Source organism: Oncorhynchus keta, chromosome 30, assembly GCF_023373465.1.
Source record: "Oncorhynchus keta strain PuntledgeMale-10-30-2019 chromosome 30, Oket_V2, whole genome shotgun sequence".
In the NCBI taxonomy this organism is placed as follows: domain Eukaryota; kingdom Metazoa; phylum Chordata; class Actinopteri; order Salmoniformes; family Salmonidae; genus Oncorhynchus; species Oncorhynchus keta.
In genome coordinates this window covers 1867368-1890869 of record NC_068450.1, presented here as the reverse complement: position 1 = coordinate 1890869, position 23502 = coordinate 1867368, and the positions used below count along the sequence as shown (strand labels likewise).

Genomic DNA, 23502 nt, shown 5'->3' with positions numbered 1-23502 from the left:
TATCTACCTGTATTGAATGATATCTACCTGTATTGAATGATATCTACCTGTATTGAATGATATCTACCTGTATTGAATGATATCTATCTGTATTGAATGATATCTACCTGTATTGACTGATATCTACCTGTGTCTACCTGACTTCAGGTGAGGAGTATACCCAGTACAGTCTCCACAATGTGCACCTGCAGTACCCCTGGGTGATGGGCCTGGCCAAACACCCCCACATCCTTCAGGTGGTACAGTCCATCCTGGGCTCTGATGTCATCCTGCTAGACTCACGCTTCATCTGCAAGTACCCAACAACCCCCACACCCCACCCCACAGCCACACAGGCAGGAAATGATGCCATCACTCTGACCAGTGAGGAGGAAGTGAGGTCATCAGAGAAGGACCAACAGAGTGAGACTGGACTGCCCTTCGTGGCCTGGCACCAGGATATGAGGTGAGTACATCACTAATACTTCTACAGCTACATTACTATTACAATACTAATACTACTGTCAGTTACAAGTATCTCAAAAATAGTAAAATACTACTACAGTACTACTACCGCTACCAATACTGCCTGTAGTACTGTTACTACAACTACTACAGTAGTACTACAATATTACAACTACTACATCACTACTGCTACTACTACTACTACTACTACTACTACTACAACTACAATACTACAGCTACTACTACCACAAGACTACTACAATATTACTACTACTACACCAGTCCTACTACTACAGTACAACTACTACTACTACAATACTACAGCTACTACTACCACAACACTACTACAATACTACTACTATCACAACACCACTCCTACTACTACAGTACAACTACTACAACTACAATACTACAGCTACTACTACCACAACACTACTACAATACTACTTTCACCTTTATTTAACCAGGTAGGCTAGTTGAGAACAAGTTCTCATTTGCAACTGTGACGACTAGACAACTCCTACCACTCCTACTACTACAGTACAACTACTACAACTACAATACTACTCCTACTACTACCACAATACTACTACAATATTACTACTGCTACACCACTCCTACTACTACAGTATGTTTTGAGTAATAACAAGTATTTACTCAGCAGCTGTCTGATTCCTCCAGGTACTGGGGAATAGCTGGGGTCCAGTCCTGTCGGTGTGGCTGGCTCTAGATGACTCACTGGCAGAAAACGGAGCCCTGAAGGTCATCCCAGGTACTGCAGCTCCCCTGACCACCTAAAATCACCAAACCATTTCGTTTCCAGAAACGGCCAGTTCACTTCTAATTGGTGCCACAACTAGATAAATAAATACTTAAATGTCTCCTCAAAATATTTATCTGCATTTAGCCAGGTACAGTTAATGGTCTGAAAGCCTCTTTCTGTCATTCTAGCATGAAATGACTGCAGTAAATGACTGTGATAAGATGTCCTTTCATAGACAAACAGAAGACTAGAGTCTGTGTGGGTAGTAAAGTGTTCACTCTCCTCTCCTCCCCTCCCCTCTCCTCTCCTCTCCTCTCCTCTCCTCTCCTCTCCTCTCCTCTCCCTCTTCTCCTCTCTCTCTTCTCCTCTCCTCTCCTCTCCTCTCCCTCTCTCCTCTCCTCTCCTCTCCTCTCCTCTCCTCTCCTCTCCTCTCTCCTCTCCCTCCCTCTCCTCTCCTCTCCTCTCCTCTCCTCTCTTCCTCCTCTCCTTTCCTCTCCCTCCTCTCCCCTCCCCCTCTTCCCCCTCCTCCTCCAGGAAGCAACTGCTCTGGCATGCTGCCCCACCAACTCGCCTCCCGCCCCAGAAACATGCTGTCAGTCAACCAGGAGATCCCTGAGGAGCTGGTGCAAACGGATAGCGCTCTACTCTGCCCCCTGCTGGCTGGGCAGATGTCTGTAAGTCACACTGCCCCCCTACTGGGGATTCTTGTCTTTTTAAGAACAACAAATGTGAGCAAACAGACATTCTGTATTACAGTGAGCTTCCCATCCCAAGTCCTACTGGACATTCTGTATTACAGTGAGCTTCCCATCCCAAGTCCTACTGGACATTCTGTATTACAGTGAGCTTCCCATCCCAAGTCCTACTGGACATTCTGTATTACAGTGAGCTTCCCATCCCAAGTCCTACTGGACATTCTGTATTACAGTGAGCTTCCCATCCCAAGTCCTACTGGACATTCTGTATTACAGTGAGCTTCCCATCCCAAGTCCTACTGGACATTCTGTATTACAGTGAGCTTCCCATCCCAAGTCCTACTGGACATTCTGTATTACAGTGAGCTTCCCATCCCAGGTCATATTGGGCATTCTGTATTACAGTGAGATTCCCATCCCAAGTCCTACTGGACATTCTGTATTACAGTGAGATTCCCATCCCAGGTCATATTTGGGCATTCTGTATTACAGTGAGCTTCCCATCCCAAGTCCTACTGGGCATTCTGTATTACAGTGAGCTTCCCATCCCAAGTCCTACTGGACATTCTGTATTACAGTGAGATTCCCATCCCAGGGCATATTGGGCATTCTGTATTACAGTGAGCTTCCCATCCCAAGTCCTACTGGGCATTCTGTATTACAGTGAGATTCCCATCCCATGTCCTACTGGACATTCTGTATTACAGTGAGCTTCCAATCCCAGGTCCTACTAGACATTCTGTATTACAGGGAGCTTCCCATCCCAGGTCCTACTGGACATTCTGTATTACAGTGAGCTTCCCATCCCAAGTCCTACTGGGCATTCTGTATTACAGTGAGCTTCCCATCCCAGGTCCTACTAGACATTCTGTATTACAGGGAGCTTCCCATCCCAAGTCCTACTGGACATTCTGTATTACAGTGAGCTTCCCATCCCAAGTCCTACTGGGCATTCTGTATTACAGGGAGCTTCCCATCCCAAGTCCTACTGGGCATTCTGTATTACAGGGAGCTTCCCAGCCCAAGTCCTACTGGCCATTCTGTATTACAGGGAGCTTCCCATCCCAAGTCCTACTGGCCATTCTGTATTACAGTGAGCTTCCCATCCCAGGTCCTACTGGGGATTCTGTATGACAGGGAGCTTCCCATCTCAAGTCCTACTGGGCATTCTGTATTACAGGGAGCTTCCCATCCCAGGTCCTATTGGACATTCTGTATTACAGGGAGCTTCCCATCCCAGGTCATATTGGGCATTCTGTATTACAGTGAGCTTCCCGCCCAAGTCCTATTGGGCATTCTGTATTACAGGGAGCTTCCCATCCCAAGTCCTACTGGCATTCTGTATTACAGGGAGCTTCCCATCCAAAGTCCTACTGGGCATTCTGTATTACAGGGAGCTTCCCATCCCAGGTCCTACGAGACATTCTGTATTACAGGGAGCTTCCCATCCTAGGTCCTACGAGACATTCTGTATTACAGGAGCTTCCCATCCCAGGTCCTACTGAGACATTCTGTATTACAGGGAGCTTCCCATCCTAGGTCCTACGAGACATTCTGTATTACAGGGAAATACACTCTATTCTCTATTCTTCTACAACTATATTGTGTTTCTCACCAATTGTGCTGTACAAACAATAAGAATTAAGGTGCCATTTGGGATTGTGATTTAATGTTGATGGTTATCAGATCCATGATGGATTGCTGGTCCACGCCAGTGACCCCAACACATCCCAGAAGAGACGCTGTGGCTTGGTGATCCGATACGTCCCTACCTGTGCCTACCCTATACAGGTGAGAACTACTGTAGATATGTCTCTACCTGTATCTACCCTATACAGGTGAGAACTACTGTAGATATGTCTCTACCTGTATCTACCCTATACAGGTGAGAACTACTGTAGATATGTCTCTACCTGTATCTACCCTTTACAGGTGAGAACTACTGTAGATATGTCTCTACCTGTATCTACCCTTTACAGGTGAGAACTACTGTAGATATGTCTCTACCTGTATCTACCCTATACAGGTGAGAACTACTGTAGATATGTCTCTACCTGTATCTACCCTATACAGGTGAGAACTACTGTAGATATGTCTCTACCTGTGACTACCCTATATAGGTGAGAACTACTGTAGATATGTCTCTACCTGTATCTACCCTATACAGGTGAGAACTACTGTAGATATGTCTCTACCTGTGTCTACCCTTTACAGGTGAGAACTACTGTAGATATGTCTCTACCTGTGTCTACCCTTTACAGGTGAGAACTACTGTAGATCTGTATCTACCCTATACAGGTGAGAACTACTGTAGATATGTCTCTACCTGTATCTACCCTATACAGGTGAGAACTACTGTAGATATGTCTCTACCTGTGTCTACCCTTTACAGGTGAGAACTACTGTAGATATGTCTCTACCTGTGTCTACCCTATACAGGTGAGAACTACTGTAGATATGTCTCAACCTGTATCTACCCTATACAGGTGAGAACTACTGTAGATATGTCTCTACCTGTGTCTACACTATACAGGTGAGAACTACTGTAGATATGTCTCTACCTGTATCTACCCTTTACAGGTGAGAACTACTGTAGATATGTCTCTACCTGTATCTACCCTTTACAGGTGAGAACTACTGTAGATATGTCTCTACCTGTGTCTACCCTTTACAGGTGAGAACTACTGTAGATATATCTCTACCTGTATCTACCCTATACAGGTGAGAACTACTGTAGATATGTCTCTACCTGTGTCTACCCTTTACAGGTGAGAACTACTGTAGATATGTCTCTACCTGTGTCTACCCTTTACAGGTGAGAACTACTGTAGATATGTCTCTACCTGTATCTACCCTATACAGGTGAGAACTACTGTAGATATGTCTCTACCTGTGTCTACCCTTTACAGGTGAGAACTACTGTAGATATATCTCTACCTGTATCTACCCTATACAGGTGAGAACTACTGTAGATATGTCTCTACCTGTGTCTACCCTTTACAGGTGAGAACTACTGTAGATATGTCTCTACCTGTGTCTACCCTTTACAGGTGAGAACTACTGTAGATATGTCTCTACCTGTGTCTACCCTTTACAGGTGAGAACTACTGTAGATATGTCTCTACCTGTGTCTACCCTATACAGGTGAGAACTACTGTAGATATGTCTCTACCTGTGTCTACCCTTTACAGGTGAGAACTACTGTAGATATGTCTCTACCTGTGTCTACCCTTTACAGGTGAGAACTACTGTAGATATGTCTCTACCTGTGTCTACCCTTTACAGGTGAGAACTACTGTAGATATGTCTCTACCTGTGTCTACCCTTTACAGGTGAGAACTACTGTAGATATGTCTCTACCTGTGTCTACCCTTTACAGGTGAGAACTACTGTAGATATGTCTCTACCTGTGTCTACCCTATACAGGTGAGAACTACTGTAGATATGTCTCTACCTGTGTCTACCCTATACAGGTGAGAACTACTGTAGATATGTCTCTACCTGTGTCTACCCTATGTTTCTCTCTCTCTCTCTGCAGGACCCAGACCGTCCCAGGCGTTTCCATGCTACAGTGATGGCCAGTGGATCAGACCAGTTCAGTCACTTCTCCACCTTGCTGTGATGAGCCTTACAGCACAACTACAACCATATCCATAGAGATCCCATTACCATATTACTGTCTGATACTTAGAGGAACCTGATGATACTGTATTCACCTTGATGACTTACTGCTGTATTCACCTTGATGACTTACTGCTGTATTCACCTTGATGACTTACTGCTGTATTCACCTTGATGACTTACTGCTGTGTTCACCTTGATGACTTACTGCTGTGTTCACCTTGATGACTTACTGCTGTGTTCACCTTGATGACTTACTGCTGTATTCACCTTGATGACTTACTGCTGTATTCACCTTGATGACTTACTGCTGTATTCACCTTGATGACTTACTGCTGTATTCACCTTGATGACTTACTGCTGTATTCACCTTGATGACTTACTGCTGTATTCACCTTGATGACTTACTGCTGTATTCACCTTGATGACTTACTGCTGTATTCACCTTGATGACTTACTGCTGTGTTCACCTTGATGACTTACTGCTGTATTCACCTTGATGACTTACTGCTGTATTCACCTTGATGACTTACTGCTGTATTCACCTTGATGACTTACTGCTGTGTTCACCTTGATGACTTACTGCTGTGTTCACCTTGATGACTTACTGCTGTGTTCACCTTGATGACTTACTGCTGTGTTCACCTTGATGACTTACTGCTGTATTCACCTTGATGACTTACTGCTGTGTTCACCTTGATGACTTACTGCTGTATTCACCTTGATGACTTACTGCTGTATTCACCTTGATGACTTACTGCTGTGTTCACCTTGATGACTTACTGCTGTATTCACCTTGATGACTTACTGCTGTGTTCACCTTGATGACTTACTGCTGTATTCACCTTGATGACTTACTGCTGTGTTCACCTTGATGACTTACTGCTGTGTTCACCTTGATGACTTACTGCTGTGTTCACCTTGATGACTTACTGCTGTGTTCACCTTGATGACTTACTGCTGTGTTCACCTTGATGACTTACTGCTGTGTTCACCTTGATGACTTACTGCTGTATTCACCTTGATGACTTACTGCTGTATTCACCTTGATGACTTACTGCTGTGTTCACCTTGATGACTTACTGCTGTATTCACCTTGATGACTTACTGCTGTGTTCACCTTGATGACTTACTGCTGTGTTCACCTTGATGACTTACTGCTGTGTTCACCTTGATGACTTACTGCTGTGTTCACCTTGATGACTTACTGCTGTGTTCACCTTGATGACTTACTGCTGTGTTCACCTTGATGACTTACTGCTGTGTTCACCTTGATGACTTACTGCTGTGTTCACCTTGATGACTTACTGCTGTGTTCACCTTGATGACTTACTGCTGTGTTCACCTTGATGACTTACTGCTGTGTTCACCTTGATGACTTACTGCTGTGTTCACCTTGATGACTTACTGCTGTGTTCACCTTGATGACTTACTGCTGTGTTCACCTTGATGACTTACTGCTGTGTTCACCTTGATGACTTACTGCTGTGTTCACCTTGATGACTTACTGCTGTGTTCACCTTGATGACTTACTGCTGTGTTCACCTTGATGACTTACTGCTGTGTTCACCTTGATGACTTACTGCTGTGTTCACCTTGATGACTTACTGCTGTGTTCACCTTGATGACTTACTGCTGTGTTCACCTTGATGACTTACTGCTGTGTTCACCTTGATGACTTACTGCTGTGTTCACCTTGATGACTTACTGCTGTGTTCACCTTGATGACTTACTGCTGTGTTCACCTTGATGACTTACTGCTGTGTTCACCTTGATGACTTACTGCTGTGTTCACCTTGATGACTTACTGCTGTGTTCACCTTGATGACTTACTTGATGACTTACTGCTGTGTTCACCTTGATGACTTACTGCTGTGTTCACCTTGATGACTTACTGCTGTGTTCACCTTGATGACTTACTGCTGTGTTCACCTTTGATGACTTACTGCTGTGTTCACCTTGATGACTTACTGCTGTGTTCACCTTGATGACTTACCTTGATGACTTACTGTGTTCACCTTGATGACTTACTGCTGTGTTCACCTTGATGACTTACTGCTGTGTTCACCTTGATGACTTACTGCTGTGTTCACCTTGATGACTTACTGCTGTGTTCACCTTGATGACTTACTGCTGTGTTCACCTTGATGATATCGGATGAACGGTTTAAACATCCCTTTTTGTACACAGTCCCCCATATTAGAGACCAAAAGTACTGGGACAAATTCACTTCTATGTATTAAGGTAGTCAACAGTTTAGTATTTGGTCCCTTGTTCATAGCTTTAAATATATCAATCTTGTGACTCTACAAACTTGTTGGATGCATTTGATGTTTGTTTTGGTTGAGTTTCAGATTATTTTGTGCCCAATAGAAATGTTAAATAATGGAGATTAGAATCAACTATGTTTCTCAACACTTCTACATTAACGTGGATGTTCTCATGATTACGGATAATACTGAATGAATCATGATTAATGATGAGTGAGAACAGACAAAAACATCATACTCTCCAAAAATGCTAACCTCCCCTGTTATTGTAATGGTGAGAGGTTAGCATGTCTTGGGGGTATGATATAAAATGCTAACCTCCCCTGTTATTGTAATGGTGAGAGGTTAGCATGTCTTGGGGGTATGATATAAAATGCTAACCTCCCCTGTTATTGTAATGGTGAGAGGTTAGCATGTCTTGGGGGTATGATATAAAATGCTAACCTCCCTGTTATTGTAATGGTGAGAGGTTAGCATGTCTTGGGGGTATGATATAAAATGCTAACCTCCCCTGTTATTGTAATGGTGAGAGGTTAGCATGTCTTGGGGGTATGATATAAAATGCTAACCTCCCCTGTTATTGTAATGGTGAGAGGTTAGAATGTCTTGGGGGTATGATATAAAATGCTAACCTCCCTGTTATTGTAATGGTGAGAGGTTAGCATGTCTTGGGGTATGATATAAAATGCTAACCTCCCTGTCATTGTAATGGTGAGAGGTTAGCATGTCTTGGGGGTATGAAATAAAATGCTAACCTCCCCTGTCATTGTAATGGTGAGAGGTTAGCATGTCTTGGGGGTATGATATAAAATGCTAACCTCCCCTGTTATTGTAATGGTGAGAGGTTAGCATGTCTTGGGGGTATGATTTAAAATGCTAACCTCCCTGTCATTGTAATGGTGAGAGGTTAGCATGTCTTGGGGGTATGATTTAAAATGCTAACCTCCCTGTCATTGTAATGGTGAGAGGTTAGCATGTCTTGGGGGTATGATTTAAAATGCTAACCTCCCCTGTCATTGTAATGGTGAGAGGTTAGCATGTCTTGGGGGTATGATATAAAATGCTAACCTCCCTGTTATTGTAATGGTGAGAGGTTAGAATGTCTTGGGGGTATGATATAAAATGCTAACCTCCCTGTTATTGTAATGGTGAGAGGTTAGCATGTCTTGGGGTATGATATAAAATGCTAACCTCCCCTGTCATTGTAATGGTGAGAGGTTAGCATGTCTTGGGGGTATGATATAAAATGCTAACCTCCCCTGTGATTGTAATGGTGAGAGGTTAGCATGTCTTGGGGGTATGATATAAAATGCTAACCTCCCCTGTCATTGTAATGGTGAGAGGTTAGCATGTCTTGGGGGTATGATATAAAATGCTAACCTCCCCTGTCATTGTAATGGTGAGAGGTTAGCATGTCTTGGGGGTATGATGTAAAATGCTAACCATCCCCTGTCATTGTAATGGTGAGAGGTTAGCATGTCTTGGGGTATGATATAAAATGCTAACCTCTCCTGTCATTGTAATGGTGAGAGGTTAGCATGTCTTGGGGGTATGATATAAAATGCTAACCTCCCTGTTATTGTAATGGTGAGAGGTTAGCATGTCTTGGGGTATGACATAAAATGCTAACCTCCCTGTTATTGTAATGGTGAGAGGTTAGCATGTCTTGGGGTATGATATAAAATGCTAACCTCCCCTGTTATTGTAATGGTGAGAGGTTAGCATGTCTTGGGGGTAGTATATAAAATGCTAACCTCCCTGTCATTGTAATGGTGAGAGGTTAGCATGTCTCTGGGGTATGATATAAAAAAGCTAACCTCTGTTTTCAGTGTATGATGTCTACATTTAACTTTTTTACTTTCTCCCTCGTCATTATTAATTCAGGACTATATGTTGTCATGGTAACGTCCATTTAGAAGTGTTTAGAACCGTACAGCATGTGTCACTGTCCCGGTGGAGCTCACAGTATCTGGGTTGGACTGGGTTGGACTGGGTCGGGCTGGGTTGGACTGGGTCGGGCTGGAGTCTATCTGATGTTTCTGTAGAGTGAACCAGAACGGCCCGTAGGGCAGGAGACCATCTCCTGTTTCTGTAGAGTGAACCAGAACGGCCCGTAGGGCAGGAGACCATCTCCTGTTTCTGTAGAGTGAACCAGAACGGCCCGTAGGGCAGGAGACCATCTCCTGTTTCTGTAGAGTGAACCAGAACGGCCCGTAGGGTAGGAGACCATCTCCTGTTTCTGTAGAGTGAACCAGAACGGTCCGTAGTGCAGGAGTCCGTCTCCTGTTTCTGTAGAGTGAACCAGAACGGTCCGTAGTGCAGGAGACCATCTCCTGTTTCTGTAGAGTGAACCAGAACGGCCCGTGGGGCAGGAGACCATCTCCTGTTTCTGTAGAGTGAACCAGAACGGCCCGTAGGGCAGGAGACCATCTCATGTTTCTGTAGAGTGAACCAGAATGGCCCGTAGGGCAGGAGACCATCTCCTGTTTCTGTAGAGTGAACCAGAACGGCCCGTAGGCCAGGAGACCATCTCCTGTTTCTGTAGAGTGAACCAGAATGGCCCGTAGGGCAGGAGACCATCTCATGTTTCTGTAGAGTGAACCAGAACGGCCCGTAGGACAGGAGACCATCTCCTGTTTCTGTAGAGTGAACCAGAACGGCCCGTAGGGCAGGAGACCATCTCCTGTTTCTGTAGAGTGAACCAGAACGGCCCGTAGGGCAGGAGACCATCTCCTGTTTCTGTAGAGAGAACCAGAACGGCCCGTAGGGCAGGAGACCATCTCCTGTTTCTGTAGAGTGAACCAGAACGGCCCGTAGGGCAGGAGACCATCTCCTGTTTCTGTAGAGTGAACCAGAACGGCCCGTAGGGCAGGAGACCATCTCCTGTTTCTGTAGAGTGAACCAGAACGGCCCGTAGGGCAGGAGACCATCTCCTGTTTCTGTAGAGTGAACCAGAACGGCCCGTAGGGCAGGAGACCATCTCCTGTTTCTGTAGAGTGAACCAGAACGGCCCGTAGGGCAGGAGTCCATCTCCTGTTTCTGTACAGTGAACCAGAATGGCACGTAGGGCAGGAGTCCATCTCCTGTTTCTGTAGAGTGAACAAAAAGGCAAGCTACTCTGAAGGTGACCTGAGCTGACCTGGAGTCCATCTCCTGTTTTAGTGCATTGATAATGATAATAATTACATGTATAAAATGTGAATGGAGGACAAATGAAATGCTGTATGAACATGTAAGCTGATGTATCTGGGACGTCATGCTATATTACCTCTTCATGTGTCTTATTGTGTTTTATGTGTTGAATAAACTGACTCACTAGACACTGGCATCTTTCTCTGTGGAACTTGGTGGGCCTTACTTTGTAAGTCACAGCAAACTATGTTTCATTTGTAAAATATTCTGGGATTGGGATTTTAACCAGTTGAATGAAAGGGCAAAATGTAGATTTCCACCTAACTAAACTTACCCAAACATCATTATTTTTCATGAGGAGGCTACAAACAATAACGGGTCATTCTGCGTAGCTTTAGAAAGGGCTGGAAATCCCCTTCCTGGTTAAAATAGTTAGAAATTGCTGATGTACATTGTATAATATTCAGATTCAACAAAACTGGGGCAATAGGGCTTGAAATGACGGATATTATTTCTAAATATAGTAACAATCAAATGATAAACGACTTACTAAAGTTTTCACATTTCTTATAACTAAAATAAATATGATGATCAAACTTAGTGACAGTACAATATGAGCGCATAACAAATTCTTCAGTGTTAAATCAACAGGCTCCTGAGTGGAGCAGCGGTCTAAGGCACTGCTGTATCACAACCAGCTGTGATTGGGAGTCCCATAGGGCAGCACACAATTGGCCCAGCATCGTCCGGGTTTGGCCGGTGTAGACCGTCATTGTAATTAAGAATTTGTTCTTAACGGACTTGCCTAGTTCACATGAGCCCTCACAGTGTTACATTTAAAATTGGGCCAGTGTCTTTACGGTCCAAACTTCTGAGTGTTAAATTAACACTGTACTCAGTGCTGATGCTGTTACACTTTGTCAGTGCTGATGCTGTTACACTTTGTCAGTGTTTGTCAATAACACCTCATGTAGTAGTGTTAACACCAGGAAGTGTTTATTGTTAACCCCAATGGAGTTCTACAATAACACCTCATATAGTAGTTTTAAACACTACATCAAGAGGTCCGTATTTCTTGACAAGGTCAATGTTGAGTTAAGGACATTACAAACTACACTCACAAGTCTTTATTGCTACATGCTCTTATGTAAACATTTAAGACATCAGAACCAGCAGCAGACATTATAACATGTAAATTAGCGCAAGCATAGACCAGTTAAAGTGATACAACACTGCCTCTCACGGGTGGCCAAAAATAACAATTTGAAAGCCATGCCCCCAATAAGGCCTCGAGTATAATTTCCCGGTGTGCATTGCCTTTTCCAGTGAATTGTAGAGTTACCACTGATCTGTATGTGTTGGTGATAGGGATAGAGACATGTATGTTGAATTTGCTAATGTTCAGTCCTGTGGACTTCACCAAGAGAGTTCCTAATGTAGGCAAATGTTATCAATAAAATGTAATGTCACATACACTGAGTGTACAAAATATTAAGAACACCTACTCTTTCCATGACAAATCACATCAAATCAATTCACATTTTATTTATTACATACACATGGTTAGTGCTAAATACGGCTGCTGGAATCCTGACTAGAACCAGAACATTTGATCATATTACTCCAGTGCTAGCCTCCATACACTGGCTTCCTGTTAAGGTAAGGGCTGATTTCAAGATTTTACTGCTAACCTACAAAGCAGTACATGGGCTTGCCCCTACCTATCTTTCCGATTTGGTCCTGCCGTACATACCTACACGTACGCTACGGTCACCAGACGCAGGCCTCCTAATTGTCCCTAGAATTTCTAAGCAAACAGCTGGAGGCAGGGCTTTCTCCTACAGAGCTCAATTTTTATGGAATGGTCTGCCTACCCATGTGAGAGACGCAGACTCAGTCTCAACCTTTAAGTCTTTACTGAAGACTCATCTCTATATCTCTATATCTCTATATGATTGAGTGTAGTCTGGCCCAGGAGTGTAAAGGTGAACGGAAAGGCTCTGGAGCAACGAACCGCCCTTGCTGTCTCTGCCTGGCCGGTTCCCCTCTTTCCACTGGGATTCTCTGCCTCTAACCCTATTACAGGGGCTGAGTCACTGAATTACTACGGCTCTTTCATACCGTCCCAGGAGGGGTGCGTCACTTGAGTGGGTTGAGTCACTGATGTGATCTTCCTGTCTGGGTTGGCGCCCCCCCCTTGGGTTGTGCCGTGGCGGAGATCTTTGTGGGCTATACTCGGCTTTGTCTCAGGATGGTAAGTTGGTGGTTGAAGATATCCCTCTAGTGGTGTAGGGGCTGTCCTCTGGCAAAGTGGGTGGGGTTATATCCTTCCTGTTTGGCCCTGTCCGGGGGTGTCCTCGGATGGGGCCACAGTGTCTCCTGACCCCTCCTGTCTCAGCCTCCAGTATTTATGCTGCAGTAGTTTATGTGTCGGGGGGCTAGGGTCAGTTTGTTATATCTGGAGTACTTCTCCTGTCCTATCCGGTGTCCTGTGTGAATTTAAGTATGCTCTCTCTAATTCTCTCTTTCTTTCACTCTCTCATAGGACCTGTTTCAACTGTTCTGCCTGTGATTATTATTATTTGACCATGCTGGTCATTTATGAACATTTGAACATCTTGGCCATGTTCTGTTATAATCTTCACCCGGCACATCCAGAAGAGGACTGGCCACCCCACATAGCCTGGTTCCTCTCTAGGTTTCTTCCTAGGTTTTGGCCTTTCTAGGGAGTTTTTCCTAGCCACCGTGCTTCTACACTTGCATTGCTTGCTGTTTGGGGTTTTAGGCTGGGTTTCTGTACAGCACTTTGAGATATCAGCTGATGTACGAAGGGCTATATAAATGCATTTGATTTGATTAGATTTGATTTGAAGGTGACTGAGCCCCCAGGTGACTGAGCCCCCAGGTGACTAGGCCCCAGGTGACTGAGCCCCCAGGTGACCGAGCCCCCAGGTGACTAGGCCCCAGGTGACTGGGCCCCAGGTGACTGAGCCCCAGGTGACTGAGCCCCAGGTGACTGAGCCCCAGGTGACTAGGCCCCAGGTGACTGGGCCCCAGGTGACTGAGCCCCCAGGTGACTGAGCCCCCAGGTAACTAGGCCCCAGGTAACTGAGCCCCCAGGTAACTGAGCCCCCAGGTGACTGAGCCCCAGGTGACTGAGCCCCAGGTGACTGAGCCCCCAGGTCACTGAGCCCCAGGTGACTGAGCCCCAGGTGACTGAGCCCCAGGTGACTGAGCCCCCAGGTGACTGAGTCCCCAGGTGACTGAGCCCCAGGTGACTGAGCCCCAGGTGACTAGGCCCCCAGGTGACTGAGCCCCAGGTGACTGAGCCCCAGGTGACTGAGCCCCCAGGTGACTGAGCCCCCAGGTGACTGAGCCCCAGGTGACTGAGCCCCCAGGTGACTGAGCCCCAGGTGACTGAGCCCCAGGTGACTGAGCCCCAGGTGACTGAGCCCCCAGGTGACTGAGCCCCCAGGTGACTGAGCCCCAGGTGACTGAGCCCCCAGGTGACTGAGCCCCCAGGTGACTGAGTCCCCAGGTGACTAAGCCCCAGGTGACTGAGTCCCCAGGTGACTGAGCCCCCAGGTGACTGAGTCCCCAGGTGACTGAGCCCCAGGTGACTGAGCCCCAGGTAACTAGGCCCCAGGTAACTGAGCCCCCAGGTGACTGAGCCCCCAGGTGACTGAGCCCCAGGTGACTGAGCCCCAGGTGACTGAGCCCCCAGGTCACTGAGCCCCAGGTGACTGAGCCCCAGGTGACTGAGCCCCCAGGTGACTGAGTCCCCAGGTGACTGAGCCCCAGGTGACTAGGCCCCCAGGTGACTGAGCCCCAGGTGACTGAGCCCCAGGTGACTGAGCCCCAGGTGACTGAGCCCCCAGGTGACTGAGCCCCCAGGTGACTGAGCCCCAGGTGACTGAGCCCCCAGGTGACTGAGCCCCCAGGTGACTGAGTCCCCAGGTGACTGAGCCCCAGGTGACTGAGCCCCAGGTAACTAGGCCCCAGGTTACTGAGCCCCCAGGTGACTGAGCCCCCAGGTGACTGAGCCCCAGGTGACTGAGCCCCAGGTGACTGAGCCCCCAGGTCACTGAGCCCCAGGTGACTGAGCCCCAGGTGACTGAGCCCCAGGTGACTGAGCCCCCAGGTGACTGAGTCCCCAGGTGACTGAGCCCCAGGTGACTGAGCCCCAGGTGACTGAGCCCCAGGTGACTGAGCCCCAGGTGACTGAGCCCCAGGTGACTGAGCCCCAGGTGACTGAGCCCCAGGTGACTGAGCCCCAGGTGACTGAGCCCCAGGTGACTGAGCCCCCAGGTGACTGAGCCCCAGGTGACTGAGCCCCAGGTGACTGAGCCCCCAGGTGACTGAGCCCCAGGTGAGGCCCCCAGGTGAGCCCCAGGTGACTGAGCCCCAGGTGACTGAGCCCCCAGGTGACTGAGCCCCCAGGTGACTGAGCCCCAGGTGACTGAGCCCCAGGTGACTGAGCCCCAGGTGACTGAGCCCCAGGTGACTGAGCCCCAGGTGACTGAGCCCCAGGTGACTGAGCCCCCAGGTGACTGAGCTCCCAGGTGACTGAGCCCCCAGGTGACTGAGCCCCAGGTGACTGAGCCCCCAGGTGACTGAGCCCCCAGGTGACTGAGCCCCCAGGTGACTGAGCCCCCAGGTTACTGAGCCCCAGGTTACTGAGCCCCCAGGTTACTGAGCCCCCAGGTGACTGAGCCCCCAGGTGACTGAGCCCCAGGTGACTGAGCCCCAGGTGACTGAGCCCCCAGGTGACTGAGCCCCCAGGTGACTAGGCCCCAGGTTACTGAGCCTCATTCAGCCTCATTTACTGCCTTTAAAAAAATAGCTGATATGGCTGACTTGCTTTAACAAATGTGGTTTCTACTGACAATTGAGATGTACAAACTATGGCATAAGGCTACGACAAGCGGATAAGAGGCAATCCGAAATTTCGATTAAGACATTAACGAGCTGACGGACGTAGTCAATATAACTATTTGTTCAGCACTTTGAAATGTACAGCGACAGAATTAAGAACATGGGTCATTTTTAGAATTTGGTTTGACTTTTATTACGATGTTGATAAAAACACAAGTCTTCCAGATGAAGCAACAGAAACACAACACAACACAATTACATTCCAATCAGGAGGGTCTCCAGGGAAACAAACAACAACAACAACAACAACAACAACAAACATGATTGTGAGGTCACTTCCCAAATGGCTCCCGATTCCCATCTTCTGACGGGTGTCTTTTAAGAAGATCACATCAGCACTATAAAGGGAGCAGGGTGTCTTTTGAGAAGATCACATCAGCACTATAAAGGGAGCAGGGTGTCTTTTGAGAAGATCACATCAGCACTATAAAGGGAGCAGGGTGTCTTTTGAGAAGATCACATCAGCACTATAAAGGGAACAGGGTGTCTTTTGAGAAGATCACATCAGCACTATAAAGGGAACAGGGTGTCTTTTGAGAAGATCACATCAGCACTATAAAGGGAGCAGGGTGTCTTTTGAGAAGATCACATCAGCACTATAAAGGGAGCAGGGTGTCTTCTGAGAAGATCACATCAGCACTATAAAGGGAGCAGGGTATCTTTTGAGAAGCACAGCTAATCAGTATTCTGCATCTCAGACGTGTCCTAGGCCAGTTTGAGCAGTTCTGTAACCATGACGCCCACCCCGTCAAACACCTCGTGTATGGGAGCATTACACATGAAGGCTGAGGAGGTGACCAGCTTGTTCTTCACATCGATGTGGACCTCCCCCACTTTCTTATTCACGTGTTTACAGCCCAGCTCCTTCATGGAAGTTGCCGTCTGGGCATGGGGCCATCTAGTGGCAGGAGGGAGAAGAAAAGCAGCAGGGTTAAAAACATACTGCTTTGTCCTGTTCAAACATATCAACACACACACACACACACACACACACACACACACACACACACACACACACACACACACACACACACACACACACACACACACACACACACACACACACACACACACACACACACACACACACACACACCTGAGACATCGTAACTCACCTCTCACACTCCTTGTCCTGTCCCACGGTGACCTCACACCCCGGCAGGGCCTTAGCAGCTAGGACAGGGGAGATGCAGCACATAGCCAGGGGCTTGCCTGCAGCGTGGAACCCCTTAATCAGCTTCTCTACTTGGGGTTGAACCGTGAACTCCTTCCCCTTCACAGCCCAGTCAGACAGATTTTTAGCCACGCCAAAACCACCTGCAAAACACAACACAGTTCAGTTGAGAGGAGAGGAGAATCGCGGAGACCAGTGGTTTTGTTTTGTTTGGGGTTGGTGGGAGTAGAATGATTGAAATGAAGTCATAGTGAAAGAGTGATGACATAGTAACAGAGATATAGAATAAAGGAGAGATGATATAGTAACATATATAGAATAAAGGACAGATGATATAGTAACAGAGATATAGAATAAAGGAGAGATGATATAGTAACAGAGATATAGATTAAAGGAGAGATGATATAGTAACAGAGATATAGAATAAAGGACAGATGATATAGTAACAGATATATAGAATAAAGGAGAGATGATATAGTAACAGATATAGAATAAAGGAGAGATGATATAGTAACAGATATAGAATAAAGGAGAGATGATATAGTAAAGAGATATAGAATAAAGGAGAGATGATATAGTAACAGAGATATAGAATAAAGGAGAGATGATATAGTAACAGATATATAGAATAAAGGAGAGATGATATAGTAACATATATATAGAATAAAGGAGAGATGATATAGTAACAGATATAGAATAAAGGAGAGATGACATAGTAACAGAGATATAGAATAAAGGAGAGATGATATAGTGTTACTGATAAAAGATAAAGACAGGACTGTGTTAGTCAGTACCAGTATCATATTATCAATGTGCTGGTGCTAGATGAAGGAGTAATGCTCACCTGGGATAACGAGGGCGTCGAAGGCGGTGATCTCTAGCTTGGCAAGGTCAGACACATCGCCGCGGGCGATTCGAGCACTCTCCTCCAGGACGTTACGTTTCTCAGCTGTGGGTTTCCCCTCACAGTGATTCACTACATGCATTTGGTCCACGTTGGGGGCAAACATCTGGACCTGGGAGAGGGAAGGGGAGAGGAAGGGGAGGAGAAGAGAGGAGGAGTGAGGAGGGGGAGGAGGGGGGAGGGGAAGAGGGGGAGGAGAGGGGGAGGAGAAGAGAGGAGGAGTGAGGAGGGGGAGGAGGGGGGCGGGGAAGAGAGGGAGGAGAGGGGGAAGAGAGGGGGAAGAGAAGAGCGGAGAGGAGAGGAGAGGATGGGGAGGCGGAGGAGGGTGGAGGAGAGGAGTGAAGAGGAGGCGGTTGAGGGGTTAGGAGAGGAGGTGAGAGGAGGGAGGGGAAGAGGGGGAGGAGGGGGAGGAGAAGAGAGGAGGAGTGAGGAGGGGGAGGAGGGGGGCGGGGAAGAGAGGGAGGAGAGGGGGAGGAGAGGAGAGGAGAGGATGGGGAGGCGGAGGAGGGTGGAGGAGAGGAGAGGAGTGAAGAGGAGGCGGTTGAGGGGTTAGGAGAGGAGGTGAGAGGAGGGAGGAGAAGAGAGGAGGGGGAAGGGGGGGGGGAGAGGGGGAGGAGAAGAGAGGAGGAGTGAGGAGGGGGAGGAGGGGGGCGGGAAAGAGGGGGAGGAGAGGGGGAGGAGAAGAGAAGAGAGGATGGGGAGGAGGAGGAGGGTGGAGGAGAGGAGAGGAGTGAAGAGGAGGCGGAGGAGGGGTTAGGAGAGGAGGTGAGAGGAGGGAGTAGACCACCCTTACCTTAGCTCTAGCCCTAATGTAGACCACCCTTACCTTAGCTCCAGCCCTAATGTAGACCACCCTTACCTTAGCCCCTAACCCTAATGTAGACCACCCTTACCTTAGCTCTAGCCCTAATGTAGACCACCCTTACCTTAGCCCCTAACCCTAATGTAGACCACCCTTACCTTAGCCCCTAACCCTAATGTAGACTACCCTTACCTTAGCCCCCAACCCCAATGTAGACCACCCTTACCTTAGCCCCTAACCCTAATGTAGACCACCCTTACCCTAGCCCCTAACCCTAATGTAGACCACCCTTACTTTAGGCCCTAACTATAATGTAGACCACCCTTACCTTAGGCCCTAACCCTAATGTAGACCACCCTTACCTTAGCCCCTAACCCTAATGTAGACTACCCTTACCTTAGGCCCTAACCATAATGTAGTCCACCCTTACCTTAGGCCCTAACCCTAATGTAGACCACCCTTACCTTAGGCCCTAACCCTAATGTAGACCACCATTACCTTAGGCCCTAACCCTATTGTAGACCACCCTTACCTTAGCCCCTAACCCTAATGTAGACTACCCTTACCTTAGGCCCTAACCCTAATGTAGACCACCCTTACCGTAGCCCCTAACCGTAATGTAGACTACCCTTACCCTAGGCCCTAACCCTAATGTAGACCACCCTTACCTTAGCTCTAGCCCTAATGTAGACCACCCTTACCTTAGCCCCTAACCCTAATGTAGACCACCCATACCTTAGCTCTAGCCCTAATGTAGACCACCCTTACCTTAGGCCCTAACCCTAATGTAGACCACCCTTACCTTAGCCCCTAACCCTAATGTAAGACCACCCTTACCTTAGCCCCTAACCCTAATGTAGACCACCCATACCTTAGCTCCAGCCCTAATGTAGACCACCCTTACCTTAGCCCCTAACCCTAATGTAGACCACCCTTACCTTAGCTCTAGCCCTAATGTAGACCACCCTTACCTTAGCCCCTAACCCTAATGTAGACCACCCTTACCTTAGCCCCTAACCCTAATGTAGACCACCCTTACCTTAGCCCCTAACCCTAATGTAGACCACCCTTACCCTAGCCCCCAACCCCAATGTAGACCACCCTTACCTTAGCCCCTAACCCTAATGTAGACCACCCTTACCTTAGCCCCCAACCCCAATGTAGACCACCCTTACCTTAGCCCCTAACCCTAATGTAGACCACCCTTACCCTAGCCCCTAACCCTAATGTAGACCACCCTTACTTTAGGCCCTAACTATAATGTAGACCACCCTTACCTTAGCCCCTAACCCTAATGTAGACCACCCTTACCTTAGCCCCTAACCCTAATGTAGACCACCCTTACCCTAGCCCCCAACCCCAATGTAGACCACCCTTACCTTAGCCCCTAACCCTAATGTAGACCACCCTTACCTTAGCCCCCAACCCCAATGTAGACCACCCTTACCTTAGCCCCTAACCCTAATGTAGACCACCCTTACCCTAGCCCCTAACCCTAATGTAGACCACCCTTACTTTAGGCCCTAACTATAATGTAGACCACCCTTACCTTAGCCCCTAACCCTAATGTAGACCACCCTTACCTTAGGCCCTAACCATAATGTAGACCACCCTTACCTTAGGCCCTAACCCTAATGTAGACCACCCTTACCTTAGGCCCTAACCCTAATGTAGACCACCATTACCTTAGGCCCTAACCCTATTGTAGACCACCCTTACCTTAGCCCCTAACCCTAATGTAGACTACCCTTACCTTAGGCCCTAACCCTAATGTAGACCACCCTTACCGTAGCCCCTAACCGTAATGTAGACTACCCTTACCCTAGGCCCTAACCCTAATGTAGACCACCCTTACCTTAGCTCTAGCCCTAATGTAGACCACCCTTACCTTAGCCCCTAACCCTAATGTAGACCACCCATACCTTAGCTCTAGCCCTAATGTAGACCACCCTTACCTTAGCCCCTAACCCTAATGTAGACCACCCTTACCTTAGCCCCTAACCCTAATGTAGACCACCCTTACCGTAGCCCCTAACCCTAATGTAGACTACCCTTACCTTAGCCCCTAACCCTAATGTAAGACCACCCTTACCTTAGGCCCTAACCCTAATGTAGACCACCCTTACCTTAGCCCCTAACCCTAATGTAGACCACCCTTACCGTAGCCCCTAACCCTAATGTAGACTACCCTTACCTTAGGCCCTAACCCTAACGTAGACCACCCTTACCTTAGCCCCTAACCCTAATGTAAGACCACCCTTACCTTAGGCCCTAACCCTAATGTAGACTACCCTTACCCTAGCCCCTAACCCTAATGTAGACCACCCTTACGTTAGGCCCTAACCCTAATGTAGACCACCCTTACCTTAGGCCCTAACCCTAACGTAGACCACCCTTACCTTAGCCCCTAACCCTAATGTAAGACCACCCTTACCTTAGGCCCTAACCCTAATGTAGACCACCCTTACGTTAGGCCCTAACTCTAATGTAGACCACCCTTACCTTAGGCCCTAACCCTAATGTAGACCACCCTTAGCTTAGCCCCTAACCCTAATGTAGACCACCCTTACCTTAGGCCCTAACCCTAATGTAGACCACCCTTACCTTAGCCCCTAACCCTAACGTAGACCACCCTTACCTTAGGCCCTAACCCTAACGTAGACCACCCTTACCTTAGCCCCTAACCCTAATGTAAGACCACCCTTACCTTAGGCCCTAACCCTAATGTAGACCACCCTTACCTTAGGCCCTAACCCTAATGTAGACCACCCTGACCTTAGCTCCAGTCGTAACCCTAATGTAAGACCACCCTTACCTTAGCCCCTGACCCTAATGTCGACCACCCTTTCCTTAGCCCCTAACCCTAATGCAGACCACCCTTACCTTAGCTCCAGTCGTAACCCTAATGTAGACCACCCTTACCTTAGCTCCAGCCCTGCTGAGGTGGACCAGTACAGCTGACGCCTCGTGGACCTCAGTCCCATCATAGACTCCACACCCTGACAGAATTACGGCTACACACTTCACCATGACTCCTGCAACACACACACACACCATATGGTCTGGAGTTAGACCAGAACAACAGAATGGAGACAGGGATAGCACTAACAGCAGTTTGATGAAACTGTTCCCCAGACTTTGTCCTTACAAACCCCCTTGTTTAACCTTTAATGCAGCTCACTGCACATGGAGGGGCAGGTTACATACACCACATAGCTGAGTGTCCGTGTGTAATGTTACAAAAACCAGATGGATTGGTCAATGTAATGTCAGGTACACCAAGGCTTGCCTCCCATATTGCACCCTATTCCCTATATAGTGTACTACTTCTGGTCAAAAACTAGTGCACTATATAGGGAATAGGGAGCCATTTAAGATGACTTGCCCCCTCCCAGCAGCAACTATTCAACATTTAAAGGCCTCAGGTCCACCGGTGACAGAAGTCTCCTGAAGTCTACCTGTTTCCAGGTTACAAACAACACAGGAAACACCTACTCTCTCTCTCTTTCTTCATCTCTCTTCCTCTCTCTCTCTCTCTCTCTCTCTCTCTCTCTCATCTCTCTTCCTCCCCCTTCCCGCGCTCTCTCTCTTTCTCTCTCTGTCTCCCTCCCTCACTCCCTTTCTTTCTCTGTCTCTCTCCCCCCCCTTCTTCCCTCCCTCTCTCTCTATGTTTCTAGTCAACAACACCTGGTAGAGGCAGACAGAAACAGGAACTGGAGTGGAGGGAGAGTAGAGTCGGTGTAAAGGAACAGAAAGCACAGAGATTTAGATAAGCTTCAGTTCACCGATCATTATAAATATTGTAAATGTTGCAAGTCTACATAAAAGTATTGCTGTTGTGTTGTGTATAAAAGACGAAGAACGTTACCACATTTCCATCCTAAAACCACAATGTTCACATTTCCAACTCTAAATACAACATGAATACTAACGTAATAGGGAAGTAGACTACTAGTTGACGAGCAGCAGTAGTAGTTCTCTCACCTTGTAAAGGTACACTACAGTAGTATATGGTCTGTTCCGTCTGTGGCGTCTTCTCCTACCTGCTGTCTCCTGTTGTAGTGAAACTGGAATCCTACTGGCTTTATACCCTTCCTGCCCAGGCTGCCCTGGCCCCGCCCACGGAGGTGTGGTCTGGGTTACAGCTTTACAATAGAAGGCTGAAGGGCCGTCTGTCTGTACGGTGAGGTCATGACAGGACTGATGCAGGGAGGGGAAAGGGAAACTGCTGCTGCCTTACTCTGTTTGGCCAATGTTAAATCTGCTTAGTCATTCTGACATCTCTAAGACATTGGATGGATGGATGGATGGATGGATGGATGGATGGATGGATGGATGGATGGATGGATGGATGGATGAATGGATGGATGGATGGATGGATGGATGGATGGATGGATGGATGGATGGATGGATGGATGGATGGATGGATGGATGGATGGATGGATAGTGTCAGTGTGTCAGTATTGATGAAAATACTGTGTAGATTATCAGTCTACAGAATAATTTATTTAAAGACAGTATAGCGAAGACTACAATAAACACAGTTTGTATTTACAGACAGGTGTGCCATATCTCAGTCATAGTCAGCTAGGTGGGCCATATCTCAGTCATAGTCAGCTAGGTGGGCCATATCTCAGTCATAGTCAGCTAGGTGGGCCATATCTCAGTCATAGTCAGCTAGGTGGGCCATATCTCAGTCATAGTCAGCTAGGTGGGTCATATCTCAGTCATAGTCAGCTAGGTGGGCCATATCTCAGTCATA

At 47.4% G+C, this 23502-nt stretch overlaps 2 protein-coding genes and 3 long non-coding RNA genes across 35 annotated transcripts in view; 2 read left to right on the top strand and 3 right to left on the bottom strand.

The window, feature by feature from the left end:
* The window catches only part of LOC127913803 (L-threonyl-[L-threonyl-carrier protein] 4-chlorinase-like), an 11160-nt gene extending 5576 nt beyond the window's left edge, over nt 1–5584 (top strand). The window contains 6 exon segments of the mRNA XM_052487189.1: nt 148–445; nt 1126–1139; nt 1142–1216; nt 1742–1881; nt 3589–3693; nt 5441–5584. Coding sequence (XP_052343149.1) covers nt 148–445; nt 1126–1139; nt 1142–1216; nt 1742–1881; nt 3589–3693; nt 5441–5524 — 716 coding nt within the window. The 3' untranslated portion in view covers nt 5525–5584.
* On the bottom strand, nt 5472–7722 carry LOC127913804 (uncharacterized). Of its 24 annotated transcripts, none has more exons than XR_008086757.1 (4): nt 6069–7350; nt 5944–6018; nt 5694–5743; nt 5472–5618 (listed from the first exon to the last, which is right to left on the bottom strand). It is a non-coding gene; the product is annotated as an uncharacterized LOC127913804 (long non-coding RNA). The 24 variants fall into 24 exon arrangements; XR_008086769.1 differs by having other exon boundaries at nt 5944–6043; nt 6094–7350; XR_008086768.1 differs by having other exon boundaries at nt 6094–7350.
* A 12-nt stretch (nt 7723–7734) lies between these two features.
* On the bottom strand, nt 7735–9237 carry LOC127913802 (uncharacterized). The gene is made up of 4 exons (XR_008086746.1): nt 9111–9237; nt 8612–8674; nt 8300–8425; nt 7735–8237 (listed from the first exon to the last, which is right to left on the bottom strand). It is a non-coding gene; the product is annotated as an uncharacterized LOC127913802 (long non-coding RNA).
* A 4564-nt stretch (nt 9238–13801) lies between these two features.
* On the top strand, nt 13802–15930 carry LOC127913801 (uncharacterized). Of its 6 annotated transcripts, none has more exons than XR_008086743.1 (5): nt 13802–13861; nt 14743–14866; nt 15203–15279; nt 15630–15691; nt 15723–15930. It is a non-coding gene; the product is annotated as an uncharacterized LOC127913801 (long non-coding RNA). The 6 variants fall into 6 exon arrangements; XR_008086742.1 differs by lacking the exon at nt 15630–15691 and adding an exon at nt 15488–15518; XR_008086744.1 differs by lacking the exon at nt 15630–15691 and adding an exon at nt 15488–15534.
* Nucleotides 15931–15968: 38 nt separating this feature from the next.
* Nucleotides 15969–22869, bottom strand: LOC127913800 (glutamine amidotransferase-like class 1 domain-containing protein 3, mitochondrial). 3 transcript variants are annotated; one of them, XM_052487184.1, is made up of 5 exons: nt 22725–22869; nt 21663–21775; nt 17879–18050; nt 16976–17177; nt 15969–16758 (listed from the first exon to the last, which is right to left on the bottom strand). In XM_052487184.1, the coding sequence occupies exons 2-5, from the start codon at nt 21768–21770 to the stop codon at nt 16566–16568; spliced, it is 675 nt and encodes a 224-aa protein (XP_052343144.1). In that variant the 5' UTR covers nt 21771–21775; nt 22725–22869; the 3' UTR covers nt 15969–16565. The 3 variants fall into 3 exon arrangements, with proteins under 3 accessions (XP_052343144.1, XP_052343145.1, XP_052343146.1); XM_052487185.1 differs by lacking the exons at nt 21663–21775; nt 22725–22869 and adding an exon at nt 21516–21522; XM_052487186.1 differs by lacking the exons at nt 21663–21775; nt 22725–22869 and adding an exon at nt 19612–19621.
* Between the last annotated feature and the right edge of the window lie 633 nt (nt 22870–23502).

Bases quoted from the DNA above. Each gene is read 5' to 3' on its own strand.
- LOC127913800 (XM_052487184.1), bottom strand. From the start codon at position 21,770: ATGGTGAAGTGTGTAGCCGTAATTCTGTCAGGGTGTGGAGTCTATGAT. The intron at 18,051-21,662 runs GTAAGGGTGGTC...TCCCTCTCCCAG, and splicing joins TCAGCAGGGCTGGAGCTAAG to GTCCAGATGTTTGCCCCCAA. The intron at 16,759-16,975 runs GTGAGTTACGAT...TCCTGCCACTAG, and splicing joins CAGGACAAGGAGTGTGAGAG to ATGGCCCCATGCCCAGACGG.